This window comes from Mytilus californianus, unplaced genomic scaffold, assembly GCF_021869535.1.
Source record: "Mytilus californianus isolate M0D057914Y unplaced genomic scaffold, xbMytCali1.0.p SCAF_14, whole genome shotgun sequence".
NCBI lineage: Eukaryota > Metazoa > Mollusca > Bivalvia > Mytilida > Mytilidae > Mytilus > Mytilus californianus.
The window spans coordinates 35,309,795-35,330,673 of NW_026262626.1; the positions used below are offsets into that span (position 1 = coordinate 35,309,795).

General features: G+C 31.8%; 1 protein-coding gene and 1 long non-coding RNA gene across 2 annotated transcripts in view; one reads left to right on the forward strand and one right to left on the reverse strand.

The window, feature by feature from the left end:
- The window catches only part of LOC127724666 (uncharacterized), a 70,001-nt gene that overhangs the window by 32,992 nt on the left and 16,130 nt on the right, over window positions 1-20,879 (forward strand). The window contains exon 12 of the mRNA XM_052231703.1: window positions 19,311-19,463. Coding sequence (XP_052087663.1) covers window positions 19,311-19,463 — 153 coding nt within the window. The remainder of the gene's footprint in view (window positions 1-19,310; window positions 19,464-20,879) is intronic.
- On the reverse strand, window positions 9,101-12,749 carry LOC127724768 (uncharacterized). Its single transcript, XR_007992672.1, has 3 exons — window positions 10,928-12,749; window positions 10,312-10,457; window positions 9,101-9,525 (listed from the first exon to the last, which is right to left on the reverse strand). It is a non-coding gene; the product is annotated as an uncharacterized LOC127724768 (long non-coding RNA).

A 20,879-nucleotide genomic window follows, 5' to 3' on the forward strand; every position in this document is an offset into this window, starting at 1 on the left:
AAATTCAGGAAATCATGTATTAGGTTTCCACCTAAGAAATTCAGGAAATCATGTATTAGGTTTCCACCTAAGAAATTCAGGAAATCATGTATTAGGTTTCTACCTAAGAAATTCAGGAAATCATGTATTAGGTTTCCACCTAAGAAATTCAGGAAATCATGTATTAGGTTTCTACCTAAGAAATTCAGGAAATCATGTATTAGGTTTCCACCTAAGAAATTCAGGAAATCATGTATAAGGTTTCCACCTTAGAAATTCAGGAAATCATGTATTAGGTTTCCACCTAAGAAATTCAGGAAATCATGTATTAGGTTTCCACCTAAGAAATTCAGGAAATCATGTATTAGGTTTCTACCTAAGAAATTCAGGAAATCATGTATTAGGTTTCCACCTAAGAAATTCAGGAAATCATGTATTAGGTTTCCACCTTAGAAATTCAGGAAATCATGTATTAGGTTTCCACCTTAGAAATTCAGGAAATCATGTATTAGGTTTCCACCTAAGAAATTCAGGAAATCATGTATAAGGTTTCCACCTTAGAAATTCAGGAAATCATGTATTAGGTTTCTACCTAAGAAATTCAGGAAATCATGTATTAGGTTTCCACCTAAGAAATTCAGGAAATCATGTATTAGGTTTCCACCTTAGAAATTCAGGAAATCATGTATTAGGTTTCCACCTTAGAAATTCAGGAAATCATGTATTAGGTTTCCACCTAAGAAATTCAGGAAATCATGTATTAGGTTTCCACCTAAGAAATTCAGGAAATCATGTATAAGGTTTCCACCTTAGAAATTCAGGAAATCATGTATTAGGTTTCCACCTAAGAAATTCAGGAAATCATGTATTAGGTTTCCACCTAAGAAATTCAGGAAATCATGTATTAGGTTTCTACCTAAGAAATTCAGGAAATCATGTATTAGGTTTCCACCTAAGAAATTCAGGAAATCATGTATTAGGTTTCCACCTAAGAAATTCAGGAAATCATGTATAAGGTTTCCACCTTAGAAATTCAGGAAATCATGTATTAGGTTTCCACCTAAGAAATTCAGGAAATCATGTATTAGGTTTCCACCTTAGAAATTCAGGAAATCATGTATTAGGTTTCCACCTAAGAAATTCAGGAAATCATGTATTAGGTTTCCACCTAAGAAATTCAGGAAATCATGTATTAGGTTTCCACCTAAGAAATTCAGGAAATCATGTATTAGGTTTCCACCTTAGAAATTCAGGAAATCATGTATTAGGTTTCCACCTAAGAAATTCAGGAAATCATGTATTAGGTTTCCACCTAAGAAATTCAGGAAATCATGTATAAGGTTTCTACCTAAGAAATTCAGGAAATCATGTATAAGGTTTCCACCTTAGAAATTCAGGAAATCATGTATTAGGTTTCCACCTTAGAAATTCAGGAAATCATGTATTAGGTTTCCACCTTAGAAATTCAGGAAATCATGTATTAGGTTTCCACCTAAGAAATTCAGGAAATCATGTATTAGGTTTCCACCTAAGAAATTCAGGAAATCATGTATTAGGTTTCCACCTAAGAAATTCAGGAAATCATGTATTAGGTTTCCACCTTAGAAATTCAGGAAATCATGTATTAGGTTTCCACCTAAGAAATTCAGGAAATCATGTATTAGGTTTCCACCTAAGAAATTCAGGAAATCATGTATAAGGTTTCTACCTAAGAAATTCAGGAAATCATGTATAAGGTTTCCACCTAAGAAATTCACCCTTATTGGTTATTTAAAACATTGAAATGAACTAGGATAAAGATTTGCAAATTTTTTTTATGGAATTTTGTGTGGTAAATAGTAACTTCAATTCCAATTTCAAGGTCAAAGTGGATAGATTTTAAATCAAAATCCACAGGTTTTTAATATATAGATATAAGAAGATGTGGTATGAGGGCCAATGAGACAACTCTCCATCCAAGTCAAAATTTATAAAAGTAAACCATTATAGGTCAAAGTACGGTCTTCAACACGGAGCCTCACACCGAACAGCAAGCTATAAAGGGCCCCAAAAATTACTAGTGTAAAACCATTCAAACAGGAAAACCAACAGTCTAATCTATATAAAAATCGAGAAACCAGAAACACTTATGAACCACATCAACAAACGACAACTACTGAACATCAGATTCCTGACTTAGGACAGGTGCAAACAATTGCAGCGGGTTTAAACGTTTTAATGGTACCAAACCTTCACCCTTATCTGAAACAATAGTGTAACATCACAACATAGAAAGACACACTATAAAATATCAATTGAAATGGCTTAACTCAATCAAAAGTATGGTTTAGAAATTTTTCTGCAAAATAGCTTATTTTAAATATTTGTATTGAGAGAATTCCTATCAAAAGTCACCTTATCACTTTGATGTAAATGTATACTGTTGGGTCATTATGTTACTGGCAGTTTGACCAAAACCTTATGTCAATAAATTTATACACACTCAATGAATTTAGTGTAAAGACATCATAAATAAGGAAAATAGGACCTTGTGCACTAGAAAGGATGTAGAACTATAAGTGTTGATAACTGTATAGCAATGCATATTTAGCCATGCTTCAACCTACTGACAACAAAACAAATGTCTGCACAGAAAAATACAATATTTAAAGATGTATATTGCAATCTTGATGTACATTACAGTACAGATCAGTATAACATGACTAGAATGTTTAGCCACAAAATGTGAAGAGCAGAAAAGAAACATATCAATCAAATTCTTAGGCATTCAGAGTAGTATTTTCTTAGACAAACAGTGTAAACAATTCGTAAAAATTCTGTGTCATGCTATCATTTGAATGATATTCATTTTAGAAAATGTTGTATTGACTGTAATCAATAGTTATAATATAACAAACTTCATATAAGGAAAGACATTTGTACTTTAGAATATTGGCTGAATATACTTATTCATTGGCCTCAGACTGATTACAATAAAAGTTATCAGACAGGTCAGCTAAAACCTGAAGAATAAGACTGTTGTGTCTGTATTTCATAATTGGATGTTTTCATATTATATAAATGTGTGAAAGTGCTATGAAATTTGGCGCAGTTATTTTTATTGATGTGTTACTTCATGTGAAAGAAATGATGGGGATATGTGTAAAGACTTGATTATTTTATCACTGTTTTTTCAGTGATGTAGAAAAAAATTGCTATACATCATTGGAATGGGAATGGTTAATGCATTATTTTGTTAAAAAGCAATTTTTACATGAGTTTTTTTTAAGCAAAGAGAACACAAGTAATTAAAAATTTCAGATAATTGGAAGAAACTATTTGGGTGAAGTAAAGTATAACTGTTAAGAACAGAAATTTTTAGATAAATTATCACCATTATAAAGAATTGATTCCTCGGAATTCATCTCAGAATAATTACATTACATGTATGTTTCATTATAATACGTTATTTTGATTTGCTAACAGCAATCTCACGTCATTCTGAAATTAACCTTCATTTCAAAATGAAATGTAACATTCATGATGACCCGAGCTTCCACAATAAAGTGCACAGGTAAATAAAAGAAAAACTTGATAGAAATCGTGTTTTCATGATCCTAGCAAAAAAATGTAATTATAATAGATATAGAAAGATGTGGTATGAGTGCCAATGAGACAACTCTCCATCCAAGTTACAATTTATAAAAGTAAACCATTATAGGTATTATAAGTTTGAATGCTTCTTTTAGTAATTTTATAGGGTTGTAAAAGCGTTGACCGCACATTTTTATACAACCACAAAAAAATTTTGCAGTCGTATATTGGTATGACGTTGGCGTCGTCGTGGTCGTCCCGAAGACACATTGGTTTTCGCACTCTAACTTTAGTTTGAGTGAATGGATCTCTATGAAATTTTATTAAAAGGTTCAATACCACAAAAGGAAGGTTGGGATTGATTTTGAGGGTTATGGTACCAACAGTTAAGGAATTAGGGGCCAAAAAGGGGCAAAAAATAAGCATTTTTGTAACTTCCAGACATAACTTGTGTGTAGTGTAAAGTGTATGGATCTCTCTGACATTGTACCACAAGGTTCCATATCACAAAGGGAATGCTGGGATTGATTTTGGGGGTAATTGCCTCCAAATTTTAGGAATTAGGGGCCAAAAAAGGGGCAAAAAACAAGCATTTTTCTAGTTTCATGACAATTACTTGTGTGTAAGTGTATGGATCTTTCTGAAATTGTACTACAAGGTTCCATATCACAAAGGGAAAGCTGGAATTGAGTTTGGGGGTAATTGCCCAAAACGTTTAGGAATAAGGGCCCAAAAAGGGGCTAAAAATAAGTATTTTTCTAGTTTCCAGACAATAACTTGTTCAAGTGTATGGCTCTCTGAAATTGTACTGCAAGGTACCATACCACAAAGGGAAGGCTGGGATTGATTTTGGGGGTAATTGCCTCCAAATTTTAGGAATTAGGGGCCAAAAAGGGGCAAAAAAACAAGCATTTTTCTAGTTTCAGGAATCAGGACAATAACTTGTGTGTAAGTGTATGGATCTTTATGAAATTGTACTACAAGGTTCCATATCACAAAGGGAAAGCTGGGTTTGAGTTTGGGGGTAATTGCCCTAAACGTTAAGGAATTTTGGGCCAAAAAGGGGCAAAAAAACAAGCATTTTTCTAGTTTCAGGACAATAACTTGTGTGTTAGTGTATGGATCTTTATGAAATTGTACTACAAGGTTCCATATCACAAAGGGAAGGCTGGGATTGATTTTGGGGGTAATTGCCTCAAAATCTTAGGAATTAGGGGCCAAAAAGGGGCAAAAAAAACAAGCATTTTTCTAGTTACAGGACAATAACTTGTGTGTAAGTGTATGGATCTTTATGAAATTGTACTACAAGGTTCCATATCACAAAGGGAATGCTGGGATTGATTTTGGGGGTAATTGCCTCCAAATTTTAGGAATTAGGGGCCAAAAAAGGGGCAAAAAACAAGCATTTTTCTAGTTTCATGACAATAACTTGTGTTCAAGTTTACGGATCTCTCTGAAATTGTACTGCAAGGTACCATTCTACAAAGGGAAGGCTGGGATTGATTTTGGGGGTAATTGCCTCCAAATTTTAGGAATTAGGGGCCAAAAAGGGGCAAAAAAACAAGCATTTTTCTAGTTTCAGGACAATAACTTGTGTGTAAGTGTATGGATCTTTATGAAATTGTACTACAAGGTTCCATATCACAAAGGGAAGGCTGGGATTGAGTTTTGGGGTGATGAATCATAAGGGTGTTCAAAAATTTGAGGGGGGATTTTTTTTTCCTTTTTTTTCTTTAAAATTTTCCATTTTAAATTGGTTATTTCTGATTTATATATAAAAGCAAATAATTATGATATGGTTTGAATAGGTAAATTAAATTTTTTTAAGTTCTTAGACCACATTCATTCTGTGTCAGAAACCTATGTTGTGTCAAATATTTTATCACAATCCAAATTCAGTGCTGTATCAAGCTTGGATGTTGTGTCCATACTTGCCCCAACTGTTCAGGGTTCGACCTCTGCGGTCGTATCAAGCTGCGCCCAGCAGAGCATTTTATTAGAACTTCCGCGCGTCATACAAAATGTACTTCGGTCAACGCTTTTACACCCCAATAAATTTACAAAAAAAAGCATTCAATTCTTAAATGAATTTTTCTGATTTGCAATAATCAATGGTAGAAAACCTTTTCCTTAACTAGACCATTATTTCATTAGTATTCCTCCCCAGATGATGTTAATTTGTCTATATATATATATATATATAGGTTAATCTCTATATCCAATATTCACCTTGTAAGTTAAGTGCATGGACCTGCCAATCAATCTAAATTGGTTGTTATTGCTATGAGAAAGTATAAATAAATATGTTTAATTATAATTTTACCAAATCAAATCAAATCAAATCAAATCAAATCAAATCATTTAATTGGTGTAAAATCCAAATATTGGATTGTTACCAAGACAAACATGACAATCATTACAAACATACAATATTTAAATTTAAACAACATTCCTATTCTATAAGACTATATTTAGATGTTTTGGAGGAGGTGATACTTTTGCAAATTTGAAAGTGCAAGTACAAAAATTATAATGCAATTGTTATAAAATATATCATAACAAATACAATAAGAAAAATATAGAATAGTCACAACTTTGTTACATCGATTAGTTCTTCTTATCAGCTAGGCTATTTCTTAAAACATATAAATCATTAACTCCCTTGACAATAATTTTAGATACATCATACTCATTAAATGTAAACATAAATGCAAATTTTTCCTCATCAGACATTTTGGTGGAATCTGGAACAATACTCTCTAATTCCTGAAAAAGTTTTTGCCTACATTCTTCTAAAATTTGACATTTTAAAGCAAAATGATATTCATCTTCTACCTCCTTTTTACAGAGAGGACATAATCTTTTTTCCAAAGGTAATTTACGGTGTCTACCCTGTTCAATATTCAGATAACTATTACTTATTCTTATTTTTATAAAATTTGATATCATGTATCGATCCAAATCTATTAATAAAAAATTTTCTAATTTGTATTCTTTTTTTAATTTTCTGTATGTTCTTACCTGAATTAATGTCAAATGTCTAATTGTATAAAATGTAAGAAAAGCACAAATAAACCTAAGCTAGTCCTTTATACTTTTTTGTGAATGCATTGTAAATCAAGCATATTAAAATTATTTTGATAACAGGACATATAATGGTATTCACTGTCTCTTCACTCTTCCTACAATAAGTCAAATTTACTTTAACTGATGACATCTTAATGAAGATAATAATAGAAGAAAAGTTCCTGTTATGATTAAAAACCAATAACCCCAAAAAACACATTCAGACAAGTGCCAAAAGCAAATGAAATGTTTGTTAGATTTTAATGAGATTTTCGCACAAGGGTAAGATTAATGTCTGAATTGTTGTTTAAAGACTTGTGGGAATAGTTTTATTAAAAGAGAACACATAATTTTACACTATGTTCCTATGTATGACTGATGTTGATAAAATTGTATCACAGTGTCAAATTTAATAGAAGAATAATCCTTTTGATTTTGATGCTGGTCCTTTACCTTGTTTCAGAGATGATACTTAAGTTTTTACTTCACATGATATCAATTCTACTCTGACCAATTTGTGAAGATTTTATTATAAATGGATGATGATGATGATGGATGGCTGCTTAACGTCCAGCGGTTAGGGCCAAGGAAACAAACTAGATACTAGAATCAGATTTGTAGTTTGTTCTAACAAAACTAATATCAAAAAATAATTTTTGTTGACCTATGCACTCTATGGTTCCAGTCCTTATAACCAATGGAAATTGACCTGTTTTCATTGGGTTGCGTTGAAAATCAAAAATGTTGCTATTGTTTAATTTAATTAACACTTAATTTGTAAATTTTCAACAGAGAGAACTATTACCTATTAAGTCATTCTTTAAGCTATGATTTATTGTTATCTGATCAATAAATCTTTATTTGAAATACAGGACCATATTGGTGCCTTATTGAACCTACTCCTTTTCCTTTGTAAGTGACATATCGACCATTTCTAGTGATTTTCTTTTTTCTTCCTATAATTTTTTGGAAAGTAATGTAATCAGACAGGTACATATGTATCATGATCATGTACCAATGTAATTGGACAGGTACATATGTATCATGATCATGTACCAATGCTGCTGTTGTTAATAAGTACAAAAAATGTAATACATTACATGAAAGATACATTCTTGAGGATAATTTTCTCTTCAAAGTGTACATTTACTGTAATTCTACATTTGATATTATCTTCGTTTTTCTATGAGTTATACATGAGCTACCAATGATACAGGTTATACAACTGGTAAATCAACAGAGATTAAATTACAGTATATATTTACTATTAAATACACTATGAATCGGTTGTACTTGAAATATAAGTATTTAACATGGTTTCTTTGGGTTTTAAGCAATAGGAGAGCAAGTAATGTAGGACAATGTTAAGTGAGAAGTGTTTCCGCTTCTAATGCAAAAAATGTTATGTTACATGCATTCATATTGATTAAATTTTATAAAATTTGAATTCAATTGTCAAATGACAGTTTGAGTCAGTATCATGTATAGAAAATCAGAGAGAATTGATTTAAAGGCAGTTAAAAGCCAGCAGAGCACTGACTAACTGTCATGCATTGATGAACATTTGTTGATGATTCTTTACAAAGCACTGGTCCACAATCTATGTAATAATTTCCTGGAACATTAACACTTTGGACTTTGTGTTTAGATTCTTCGATAAAATGACCATATACACATCAAATTTTTATTGAATTTTGTAAAAAAAAATTGTAGAAATCAGTGAAGACATGTATGATATGGGTTCCCAATTTTGTATTCTTATCAATAAATAATTGAGACAAAGCATCTAAGAACACCCAGTTTAGAATGCCATTATTTTCTTTAGGTAAAAAAATCAATTTTATTTCAAAGGGTTGGAAGGTTAATCTGCTTGTGACATATAATATAAAAATAAGGAGAATGTGGTATGTTTGCAGATGAGACGACTATCCACTAGAGTTCAAATGAAGTAGATGTAAGCAATTATAGGCCATTGTACGGCCTTCAACAATGAGGAAAACCCATACTGTATAGGCACCTTTATGAGAAATGTGAAACAATTCAAATGAGAAAACTAAAGGCCTACCCTACTGAAAATGTAAAGTGGGATTTCACTGAAAATACCAGTGGAGTTTCATCAGAGTTCCATTGGAATACCACTGTATTACCACTGGGAAATTTGGTCGGGATTTTCATTGGACATTCATTGTTTTCCATTGGGATATCAGTGGAATATCCAGTGGGATTCCGGTGAATACTCGAGTGGAATACAGTGGAAATTCCATTGGAATACCAGTGAAAACTTCGTTGGAATACCATTGTTTTCCCACTGGACATTTATTGTTTTCTACTGGGATACCAGTGGTAATTCCATTGGAAATTGTAACAATCAACCAAAGAAAACCAGTGATATTTCAATGGAAATTGACAATTCCACTGAAATGTTAGATATCATTTTGCATGCACTGCTTATTTTTGAATGAATTAATAAGAAAACTTGAAATAAGACAATAACCATTTTAATGCAAGTCAACAATTAAAGAAATTACAACAGTTTATACATCATCCACATTTAAGACCTTTTAAACGAAAAGATCAACCTCTTTAAATTATTAACGTTGATAAATTATCATTTTTTAGTCAAAGATGTATTTACTTAATTGTACATGTAAATCATTTTTCTGGTTAAATCATTCATAAGTCCATGGTAACTTTTGGTCCTCTTGAAATCTTTCACAAATGGTTTTAATTTTCAATTTTACAAATTTGTTTATTGTGCATTAAACAAACAAAAATGTCCAGTTAACATGCATACGAAATACTTTGTCAGTTTAGTCAGTTTTCTTCATCATCCATTGATATTATTCATGAATTAAGTCCAAAGTTTCTGCATTCCAATCCTGTTCCATTAAGTCTTCATTGATTAATCTGAAAGGAAAAAAATCATACATCATAACATGCATAGAATTTTGAATTAAAATAACATTACAATACCATGCTCCAGTCTGCAATTATTCAAAAATATATGTTACTGGCATATTTTATTTGTGTTTGTGTGTAATTTATTCACAACATTTATACACTAAGAGCAATTTAGACACATGTATGTCTATTATTGAAGACTATGTGTTCTCTAGATATCTTTGGCTATAGTTGTTGGGTTGCTGTCTCTTAGACTTATAACACACATCTCTTTTTATCAAAATAGACTTTTATTGTTCATGGATCAGGTGTCTCTCAAAGCCAAATAAAATAGTATGTGTGGTTCCAGTTACATTTAAAAAAAAATTAGGGTAGGTAGGTAAGAATTTTTTTTATTTTATGTTTTTTTTTTACATTGAGTCTATCATGTCTATGGGAGCAACATTCTGACTTAAACAGTACTTACTGAAAAATGACAAAAAAATCTTTAGGGTAGGCTATTGTTAAGACTAAAAAAAAAAGGTAGGTAAGGTAATTGGAACCACGCAAATATTTTTATTTAGCCTCATATTATCTTTCCCTTTGTGTTGTGTTTGTTGTTGGTTTACTATCTGGTTGAAGCATACCAGACACCTCATTTTGTTCACATAATAGCCATGATTAACCATTGTGCATGATGATCAGATCAATGTTTTTGAGATGTGTTTACAGCTTATAGATGTGAATGATTAACATGATTAATGTATTTTTATTTCAAGTGTGGGAAGGATGAAAAAATAATTCAATAAGTACCTTTCAATAATCTTATACTCAAATTTCTTTTCTGCTGCTGGTTCGTTTGTTTTCATATTATTGAGTGGATATTGATCGATGCACAGTCATCATTTTTGCAGCTTTGTACCTTCACCATGATCAATCCCTTTTAATATATGGACAACCTAAAAAAAATGTAAAAACATTTTATTAATAATTTTTAATTCTGGTCATGACCTGTATGCATTATATATTACTGATATTTATCATACAATGTACATATATAATTAAGAAGCTTCTTTCAGTTAAGTATAAAGACTCTAAAACACAATATTAACCTTTAGGGATTTTTTGTGTTGCATGTCCATCCAAATCAGAACATGACAAAATTAAGTTGAATGTGCCTGAATGTGTGTAGTAAACTGTAAACATCTTTCCTTGATTGTGAAGGCACACAATGTAATTCAATATTGAGAATAATAAAATTATTATTACATTCCCACCTCCCCCTTTTCAGAACACCAAATGGTCATCCTCAAAGTGTGAACTAACAGAGCCCATGAATGAAACTAAAGGGGGTGTATATCTTTTTTTTTAATTTTAATTAAAAATATTCATGATGTAAAAATCAAATGTAAAATCTCTTAAAAATTACCTGTATCTGCTGTACGTCTGCCCTACATCACTGTCATCAGCACATCGTCTCATCGTAAATTCTTGGTTCAACAGCTAATGTCATACCTAAATGTTCTGCCTTTAATGTCTATTTCTTTATTTATCGAAGGTTGTTGAGTATTAATTATTATTAACACGATTAATGTAACCACAGCTGGACAATGCTGGACAGGATACATATTCGTACAATATTTTTAGTTTCAAATTTGAACACATTCCGTGTATTAATGATAACGACTATCTGATTGGCCGATCGGAAATCCCGGAAATAGAGTTATCCAATCAAATCAGCGGTTATATATATAGTCTGGTAGAAAAAAATGGCAGCCTCCATGAATGTAAACATGAGTGTTGAAAAACAACATTATAGACTACAGTTTCACGAATTTTCTGCTCAAATTATGCCAAAACACTGACATTTAGCGTACAATTGATTGGAGCGGATTATATGTGAAATTTTTCTATAGATTTACTTATATGACCCGAGTTCCAGTGCCGAGTTCAGGACATGAAAATGATGAAAAATTCATCACACCGACAAAGTTAAGATACCGAAACAGTTTATAGAACAATGTGGAAAATGAAAGCCGTTCACTTTACTTTTCTCAAAAGAACAGTAGACCAGTAACAGTTAATGAACATGATGAAGTCAAAGGAGAAATAATTATATTATTGTATACATGTAGACTGTAGTGCAGGGCAGTTGCCAGTACGGTCACTTGAAGAAAAAAACGGAGTTATCCTAACAATTCGTACAGTCTGAAGATAATATCTGCAACAGATCTGTTTAAAACGGCCCTTTTAAGAGCCATGCACATTTTTCAAAAAGAATCTTAATTGTTTTTGTTCGTTAAATCAAACAGAATCTTATTCTCAACCCAATTTGATATAAAATATTCATTTCTTTATTTATATTATCTGATTATTGAACATTTAATTTTATTTCTTAATAGTTAAAATGTATCCTTTCAATGTGTCATACTCATAGGCTATATGGTGATGCATTATATTCACCCTACATCTGAGGAGCTACCATTTTACTTATTTTATATGGGGGGGGGGGGGGGGGGGTCTTTCAGACCAAATGATTATTTTCATTTGTTACTAGGCAAGTGATTTCATATCACATTTAACCATGTAACATTTTTTGAACAAATGTTTCATATACATAAAATTGAGAATGGAAATGGGGAATGTGTCAAAGAGACAACAACCCGACCACAGAACAGACAACAGCAGAAGGCCACCAACAGGTCTTCAATGCAGCGAGAAATTCCCGCACCCGGAGGCGTCCTTCAGCTGGCCCCTAAACAAATATATATACTAGTTCAGTGATAATGAACGCCATACTAAACTCCAAATTGTACACAAGAAACTAAAATTAAAAATAATACAAGACTAACAAAGGCTAGAGGCTCCTGACTTGGGACAGGCGCAAAAATGCGGCGGGGTTAAACATGTTTATGAGATCTCAACCCTCCCCCTATACCTCTAGCCAATGTAGAAAAGTAAACGCATAACAATACGCACATTAAAATTCAGTTCAAGAGAAGTCCGAGTCCGATGTCAGAAGATGTAACCAAAGAAAATAAACAAAATGACAATAATACATAATAACAACAGACTACTAGCAGTTAACTGACATGCCAGCTCCAGACTTCAATTAAACTGATTGAAAGATTATGTCTTCATCATATGAATATCAGGCACAATCCTTCCCGTTAGGGGTTTAGTATCATACCATCATAACATATATGAGAAGAACATAACCCGTGTCATGCCAACAACTGGTTTTTAAATAAATGTGTTTAGTGCAGATGCAAAGACCCTATAAGTGAATCAATATCAACGCCAAAATATGCAATCTTTAATGACCTGACAACAGTATCGTAACTATATCCCTTCTTAATAAGTCTATTTAAAGGTTTTGTTAGTTTCAGAGGTGAATACTGACATTTTTGTGCTTTATAAAGAATATTTCCATAAAAAATTGGATGTGAAATACCTGAACGTATAAGAAGTCTGCATGTTGAGCTATATTTACGAATGATGTCCTTATACCGATGATAAAATTTAGTAAATGTTTTGACTAGTTTGTGATATCGAAAACCCTGGTGTAATAATTTTTCAGTAATACATACATTTCTCTCGTTAAAATCTAAAACATTGTTACATACACGAGCGAATCGTACAAGTTGAGATATATAAACACCGTAAGATGGTGACAAGGGAACGTCACCATCTAAAAATGGATAATTAACGATAGGAAATGAAAAATCATCTCTTTTATCATATATTTTAGTATTAAGCTTTCCGTTAATGATATAGATATCAAGATCGAGGAAAGGGCAGTGGTCATTGTTAGTATTAGCTTTATTTAAAGTAAGTTCAACAGGATAAATTTCTTTAGTATACATACTGAAGTCGTCATTATTGAGAGCCAAAATATCATCCAAATATCTAAAAGTATTATTAAATTTGTGTATCAGATGTTGTTTCGATGGGTCTTTACTGATTTTTGTCATAAATTGTAACTCATAGCAATACAAAAAAAGGTCCGCAATAGGTGGTGCACAGTTAGTCCCCATTGGAATTCCGATAACCTGACGATATACGGAATCTCCAAAGCGAACAAAAATGTTATCTAGTAATGTATATACGTAGGTTTATGAAATATTCATTACATCCCATATATTATCATGATTATATTATTTAATTTCTTATCAGGCCAGCAAATTATATGTTACAAATTAAATCCTTTATATAATAATCATGCACTTAATTATTTGAAAAATTTAAATTAGAAGTATATATTCCTTTAAATTTCTAAGTCCAAAATTCCACTGGAATATTTGCATTAAATCAAAACTCCACTGAAATATAAACAATAATATTCCACTGGAAATTAATTGGAAAATCTTTGGAAGTTTCATTGGAAATTTCACTGATTTTCCATTGGAATTACAGTGTGAAAAATATTCCAGATGTTTTGGATGAAATTCTAATGGGATTCCATCGGAATATTTTTTTCCACTGAATACCAGTGTAATTTCACTGGAAATCCAGTGGAATCCCGTACTCATTTTCAGTAGGGTAATGCATAAGAAAACAATTTACTAAAAACAAATATGACAGACATTAACCAACGACAACCACTGAACTACAGTTTCCTGACTTGGATTAACAGGCACATAAAGAATATGGCAGGGTTAAACATGTTTGTGAGTGCTCAACCCTCTCTTAACCTGGGACAGTGGTGTAACAGCACAACTTAAGAACCAAAAAACAGTTGCAATTGGCTTAACTCCAAAGATCGGTATGAGGCACAAAAACAACTAACAAAAAACAATAGACACAAATGTTCACCTTAAAACACCCAGAAGTATAAATAAAAGTAGTTAAATAACAGAGACAGAAAAAGTGAAGAGGAACAGAGCACCTTCATTAGGGCAGAAAATCTTTTGATTTGGAACGTTTGGTTTCTTAATTAGAGACAATTGTTGACATGCTTGTTAATCGATGTTAACATTCAAACTAGGAATCCCAGCTATTTTGGAACAGAACCAGCTTGGTTAGATGTGTTTTCATTGAACCATGGGAAGGGTCACATGATACCATATGTATTTTTTGTTGTCAGATTCATAAAGCACAAGGTTATTGTTCCTGATTACATATAAGAACATTTGGACTGTGTTAGTTTGTCTGAATTTTCTGGCTGTTGCCTTGGAACATTGGTTATACATCATTAAATAACAAATGAGCTAGATGTAATTATGCTGAAAATGCCTTTTCTTTCCTCTACTGTTTTCTCATTAATTTAGATTGTTTGATACAGAAAAAGATAGTTTTGGGGATGTGAAATGCATAAACAATACTTGTTGAGAAAACAAAGTTGACAGTAGTAAAAGATAAATGACTTCCCACTATTATTGTCTCGGTCATTAAACTCATTGTTGGCAGGAATGAGGAATAAAGTAGAGAAAAGGCATTTATAAATTCTATATTTGGGGGCTATATTAATAAAGTAAGTCAAAGATCAATTTTGACTTACATAATTTATTTGCCAGTAAACCTGTGCATTGGAATTATACTTTTCATCTTACTGTACCCCTGCCAATGTGGGACTGGGGGTATCTAGGAATCACCTTGTCTGTCTGACTGTCTGCTTGTCCATGAGCATTGTAAGAGAAAATCCTAAAATCGATATTGATGAAACTGTACACAGTTATAGAACACTGCCTGAAGATGTTCATTGAGGAAATAAAATTCTGTTCCTACATGTACAAGGGGAGATAATCCACCTTTATTACTTCAAGATTGCAATATGTAGTGTTAGACTCTGATCAACTCCTCCTAAATGGTTGGACAGATAATGATGAACATTTTCACTGTTGTAGAACACTGCCTGAATATACACATAAAGGAAATAAAGTCTTGTCCAACATGCTAAAGGGGAGATCATTGAAATTGTCCAGGGATAGTATGGTATTCTCTTGTAATTTCAACAGTATTGTATTCTCTTGTAATTTCAACAGTATGGTATTCTCTTGTAATTTCAACAGTATGGTATTCTCTTGTAATTTCAACAGTATGGTATTCTCTTGTAATTTCAACAGTATGGTATTCTCTTGTAATTTCAACAGTATGGTATTCTCTTGTAATTTCAACAGAATGGTATTCTCTTGTAATTTCACTCACATTTCCAGTTTTAATAGAGTAAGACTCATTATTTTTAGAATATATTTAGTTATACCTCACCTGCCACCATAGTCACAAAAGCAAGACTTGGGCTTGCTATTTTCTGTGTCAGCTGATTTACATTGGATTAAAGTTTGTAATTAGGTTCCACAAGCGAGACATATCTCTGTGATAACAGAAATATTCTTTTCTGTATGCATGCTTTTATATTATGAAATAAAATGATATAGCAATGGGCTAAACATTTCACCAGTTGATAAGTATGAAGAATTAAATACAAACTGCAACTTTTGAAAATTGATATTTTGACAAAGCCTATTGAATGTGCACAATAAATTACCTTTTTGCTTCATATTGCACAGCTTTTGCATTTAAGAACGATTTCGTACTTGGAGTGGAGCTTGATATTATCAACATATACCAATTCAGATCAGATGTGCAGCCCATCCTCTTGCCCGTAGTTAAGTATTTCCGATAAACTCTGATCATGAGGAAATTTCTGTAAAAGCAAATTTCTTATTTATGTACAACCCTTTTCCTGCTTGCTGAAGGTTTGAAATTTTACTATAAGTTCTGAACATTTAAATTGTATGTAGGGTTTTCTTGCCAGTGTAAAGGAAATGATTTAAAAAGTCTGGGCCCGTATGCATAAAGCTACTAAAGTTAAGATATTTAATCGTAATACTAATTTGTCGTATGACATGTAGAAAAATCTGTCTGTTCGGAACAAATCTTAACTTAAGTAGCTTTATGCATACGGGCCCAGACTTTTACTGTGATTGTGACTTTTATCTATGCATTGCAGTTGCTTTCTATTTGCTGATTATTTTCTTAACATGTGGGGCTTTACTTAGCACATTATCATGTGCGACTTCATATGGTTTGAATTATTAGATATTTTTGAAAATTTAGGTGAAAGGAAAAGTTCAAAGACAAGAAACATTTAGAAATACTACATAAATAAAACGTTTTATGCAGTTTCTCTTTAATACTTAAGATAGCATCATCCCTTAATGAAGTCTGCACTGTGATAATTACTCCACTAATTTGACTTCATTTTAGCACAGAATGAATTAACTTTTTTCTTGAGATGTCTAAAATAAGAATGGTGAAAAGCATGTAAGTGCTCTATTAACCTTGTTTATGTAATAGCAAGATCAAACATCTGTATGATATGGATGGTGTGATTTAATTGAATATCAGTTCATTTTCACAAATATGCTGCCAAACTGGCAATTTATGTTTTTGATCTAAGGTTTTACGTAATTCCTTCAGTATTTCATTTTAGATTTTATTGTTGTATAAATCACACAAAATTTATTGTAGATGGAGAATTAGACAGTATTTATATTTTATTCCTAATTTTAATCACAATATAATTATATTTACTGGTGGATAAGCACTAGTGTGAAAAAACAACCAGAAGTCAGACTGCATATAAATGAAATTTTAGTACTTTTAAAACAGTACTTACTACATTGAATAATTAGAAAAGAGAAGATTCTTTATCTGAAACAATACCTTGAAATTGAAATTTATGCCATTTTAAATCTGTTGTAACCTCAAGTGCAGTCTTTTACCAAAAGACTGGACACAGTATGAATTATATAATGACAAAGTAATCATTGCAAAGATGAGTCTTGACTATAAAATGATATTTTTTTTTAAGTTAAAATTTTAGGAAAACATGTAAATTTGCAGTTTGTATGATGACATGGATGAGTTGACATCCATCATTTTCATCCCACTGTAATCCCTTTCATTTACTACATGTCAATGAGTAAGGTTGCAGTTTATAAATGACTGATTGTTTTATTGAAATATTTTGAAGATAATGGTTTTTGTAAAATAAAAAAATTTGAAGATTTAAGTTTATACAATTTTTTACGCCCGTTTACGGGACGTATTATGGTATACCTCTGTCCGTCCGTCGTCAACATGTCGGGCATTAACTCAAAAACGCTTTAACCAATTTGCATAAAACTTTGGTGAATTGTTTATATCTATTGACGTGAGCTCCCTTTCGTTTTTTATAAATTTTAGATTTTACGTTTTCGAGTTACAGGGTTTTATTCATAAAAAAAGGGGGATTTTCCAGTTTTCAGACAAAAACTCAAAAATGCTTTCAGCAGTTCTTATGAAACTTTGGTGAATTGTTTATATCTATTGATGTAGCTCCCTTTAGAGTTTTATAAATTTTACATTTTACATTTCTGAGTTATGGGGTTTTATTCATTAAAAAAGGGGGGATTTTCCAGTTTTCGGACAATAACTCAAAAATGCTGTCAGCAATTCTCATAAAACTTTGGTGAATTGTTTATATCTATTGATGTAAGCTCCCTTTTGATTTTCATAAATTTCTAATATGACATTGAGAATTAATTGAACTTTATTTGTTTATAGTTTGAGAACAGATTCACTAAGTATTGTGCAACAGCACAGTGCATTGCACAACAGCAAGAAATCTTTAATTGAATATAAATTCATTTCATATAACCAATTTCAAGTTCTTTGACTACAATTATTCAGAAACCTATAATATGTCAAATATTTAATTACAATCCAAATTCAGACCTGTATCAAGCTTGAATATTGTGTCCATTTTTGCCCCAACTGTTCAGGGTTGGACCTCTGCAAGCGTATCCAGCTGCGCTCAGCGAAGCAGTTTATTATATATCCCAATATGGTAAATTTTTGGGAGAACTTCTGATCAGAATTTGAAAGGGTGCAGAACAGTTTTAAATCTGCAGAGCAATAACTTTGATCTCATCATTAAATTATTCCAAAATTTCAAGTTATAACAAAAATGCTACAGTGTAGCTTAAGGCTTGAAATGACAAGCTTTGCTTCAGATGGATAGCAAGTTTTGTTTTTGTAGGATAACAAATTTTGCTTTGTTGGATAACAAATTTGGTTTTTGTCGTATAACATGTTTTTCTTTAGTTGGATTCCAAGTTATGCATTTTTTTTGGTTTTATTTGGTAACAAGGTTTGTGTTCTTGTTGCCACTGGATGTTAAGCAAACAGTAATCAATCAATGAACTGTATTTTACCTGAAACGCCAAAGGGTTAAGCAGGTCTAGTAACCACAAGACTTCATCCATCCTCCCATTGGAAAGACCTTGGGTAAAAAACTTTTGTCAAACATTTCTTGGCTTCTATCAACGGTAATGATTTTGTATTTGGCCTGCAGCTGTATCATGTTGAGTTGAAGCAGGTAAGTAATTTAATGATCTGCTGTGCCGCCACCTTCTTGTTTGACAATAGTTTGAAATTTACAACACTCGTTGTAAAAGGAAAACTTTCGTCAAACTTTTCTTGGCTTCTTTGAAAGGGATTGATTTTATATTTGGTCTGCAGCTTCATTATGTTGAGTTGTAATGGCTAAGCAATTTTTACAGCTACTGTACAGCCACTTCCTGTTTGCCAATGGTTTGAAATTTTACAACACTCATTGTAAAGGAAAATTTGTCGTCAACGAAGGGAATAAATAATCAATTATGCTTCAGTACGCATGTTACCTCAATCAATTGCATGAAGTTACACAGGTCTAGACCTGGTATTGGTCTTGTTTCAAATGAGTTTCAACTGTTTCATTATAGGTTGTACATGTGTGTATTGGAAGACTATAAATAGAATAGGATTGAGAATGTTTTCTTTTTCAGGGTAAACAGAAACAGACCAAAAGAACTCAGTCATTCTTCCAGTTTTGTAATACCAAGGAAGCCATCTTGTTATGTACAGATGTGGCAGCTAGAGGTCTCGATATTCCACAAGTAGATTGGATAGTTCAGTATGACCCTCCAGATGACCCCAAGGTAAAATAGTATTTACTATTATGCAGGAATCTAAAAAGATACTTTTCTAAAGATGATATGTTGTTCTATATGTTTTTATATAGGTGTTTTGTGCCAGTTTTATGAATTAAATTCCTTTAACTTGGTATTAATATATCTACCCTAGGATGATTGGTTGATATATTAGTTGAAATTGAATTAATAATAACTTAAGATGAAACTATAAGCTATTTAGAATTACATTTTCTTATATTTTGGCACCAAGACATTAAACATGAATCATGTAATATGGTTCTTATTCTGTTTACTCATGGCATGTATCAAGAGCTTAATGTTTAGATGTTATGATATATCTCTGCATTATACAACTCAGTTTAATGATGAAATTTGTTGTTTTAATTTAAGATGCCAAGATACCTGTTTATCTTTGAAATGCCTCAAATTTCAAGTGTTATGCTTTATGATCTGTAATTCAAAAATTTAATACATGTATATGTTTTAGATTTAATAGTAACTAATTATAGTTTAGTTATGTTTGACATGGAGCTCAGATGTAGATTTGAATTTATCACAATTTGTATAGGGGTAAGCTTCTCTTTGGCTAGAAAAGGCAACACTTTTGATAAAAAAGACCACTCTTTTTATAGTATGGGCTAATGATTTTACAAACTCAGATGTTCTCTCTGGCTAATGCATGAATGCTTTGTCAGTTTATTTTTGACTTATGAGTTTGAATGTCCCTTTGGTATCCTTCGCCTCTCTTTTATGAAACAACATGAAATATAAACTGTATTCAGCAACATCAAAATTGTAAAATGTCAGATATAAAGCACTGTTCATGTGAACTAGGGTTAAAAAGGGGCTTCTGTTTCTTGGTTTATTAAAGCCAACTAAATATACATAGACATTAAAAAGAAGAAAAATGATTTTTATGACATTTATGATAAAGACTTATTTACAGCAGCAATCAGCTTGCCTCAGACATTACCATTAAATGTGCAGTGATTAAAATGATTATCCACTAGAAAACTGCATGTTGGCATTAATGTCTTACTGTAAACACATTTAAGATGTTTGAAAATTACAAATGATTAAATGATAAGACAACATCTGATTTTATAGATATTTTACTACATAAATAGAGATTTATTTTCAGAAATTATAATTTAATCAATTTATATTATCAGATGTTACTGTACTTTCTGCTATTTTATGTAAAGATAACTTCTAATATGATTACTTCTTCAAGTATCAAGTATCTTGTCTTCTCAGTTGACCATAAATGTCTGGAACCAGGAGTATACCTCTGAAGGACTTGCTGTCATATAGTTCTGGTATATAAATAAGGATGTTTTAAGAGGGGGTAGGAGGGAACCTCATCCTGAATTCCCATGAAAATAATGTGTTCGTTCCTGCATCATGATATAACTAAATCCT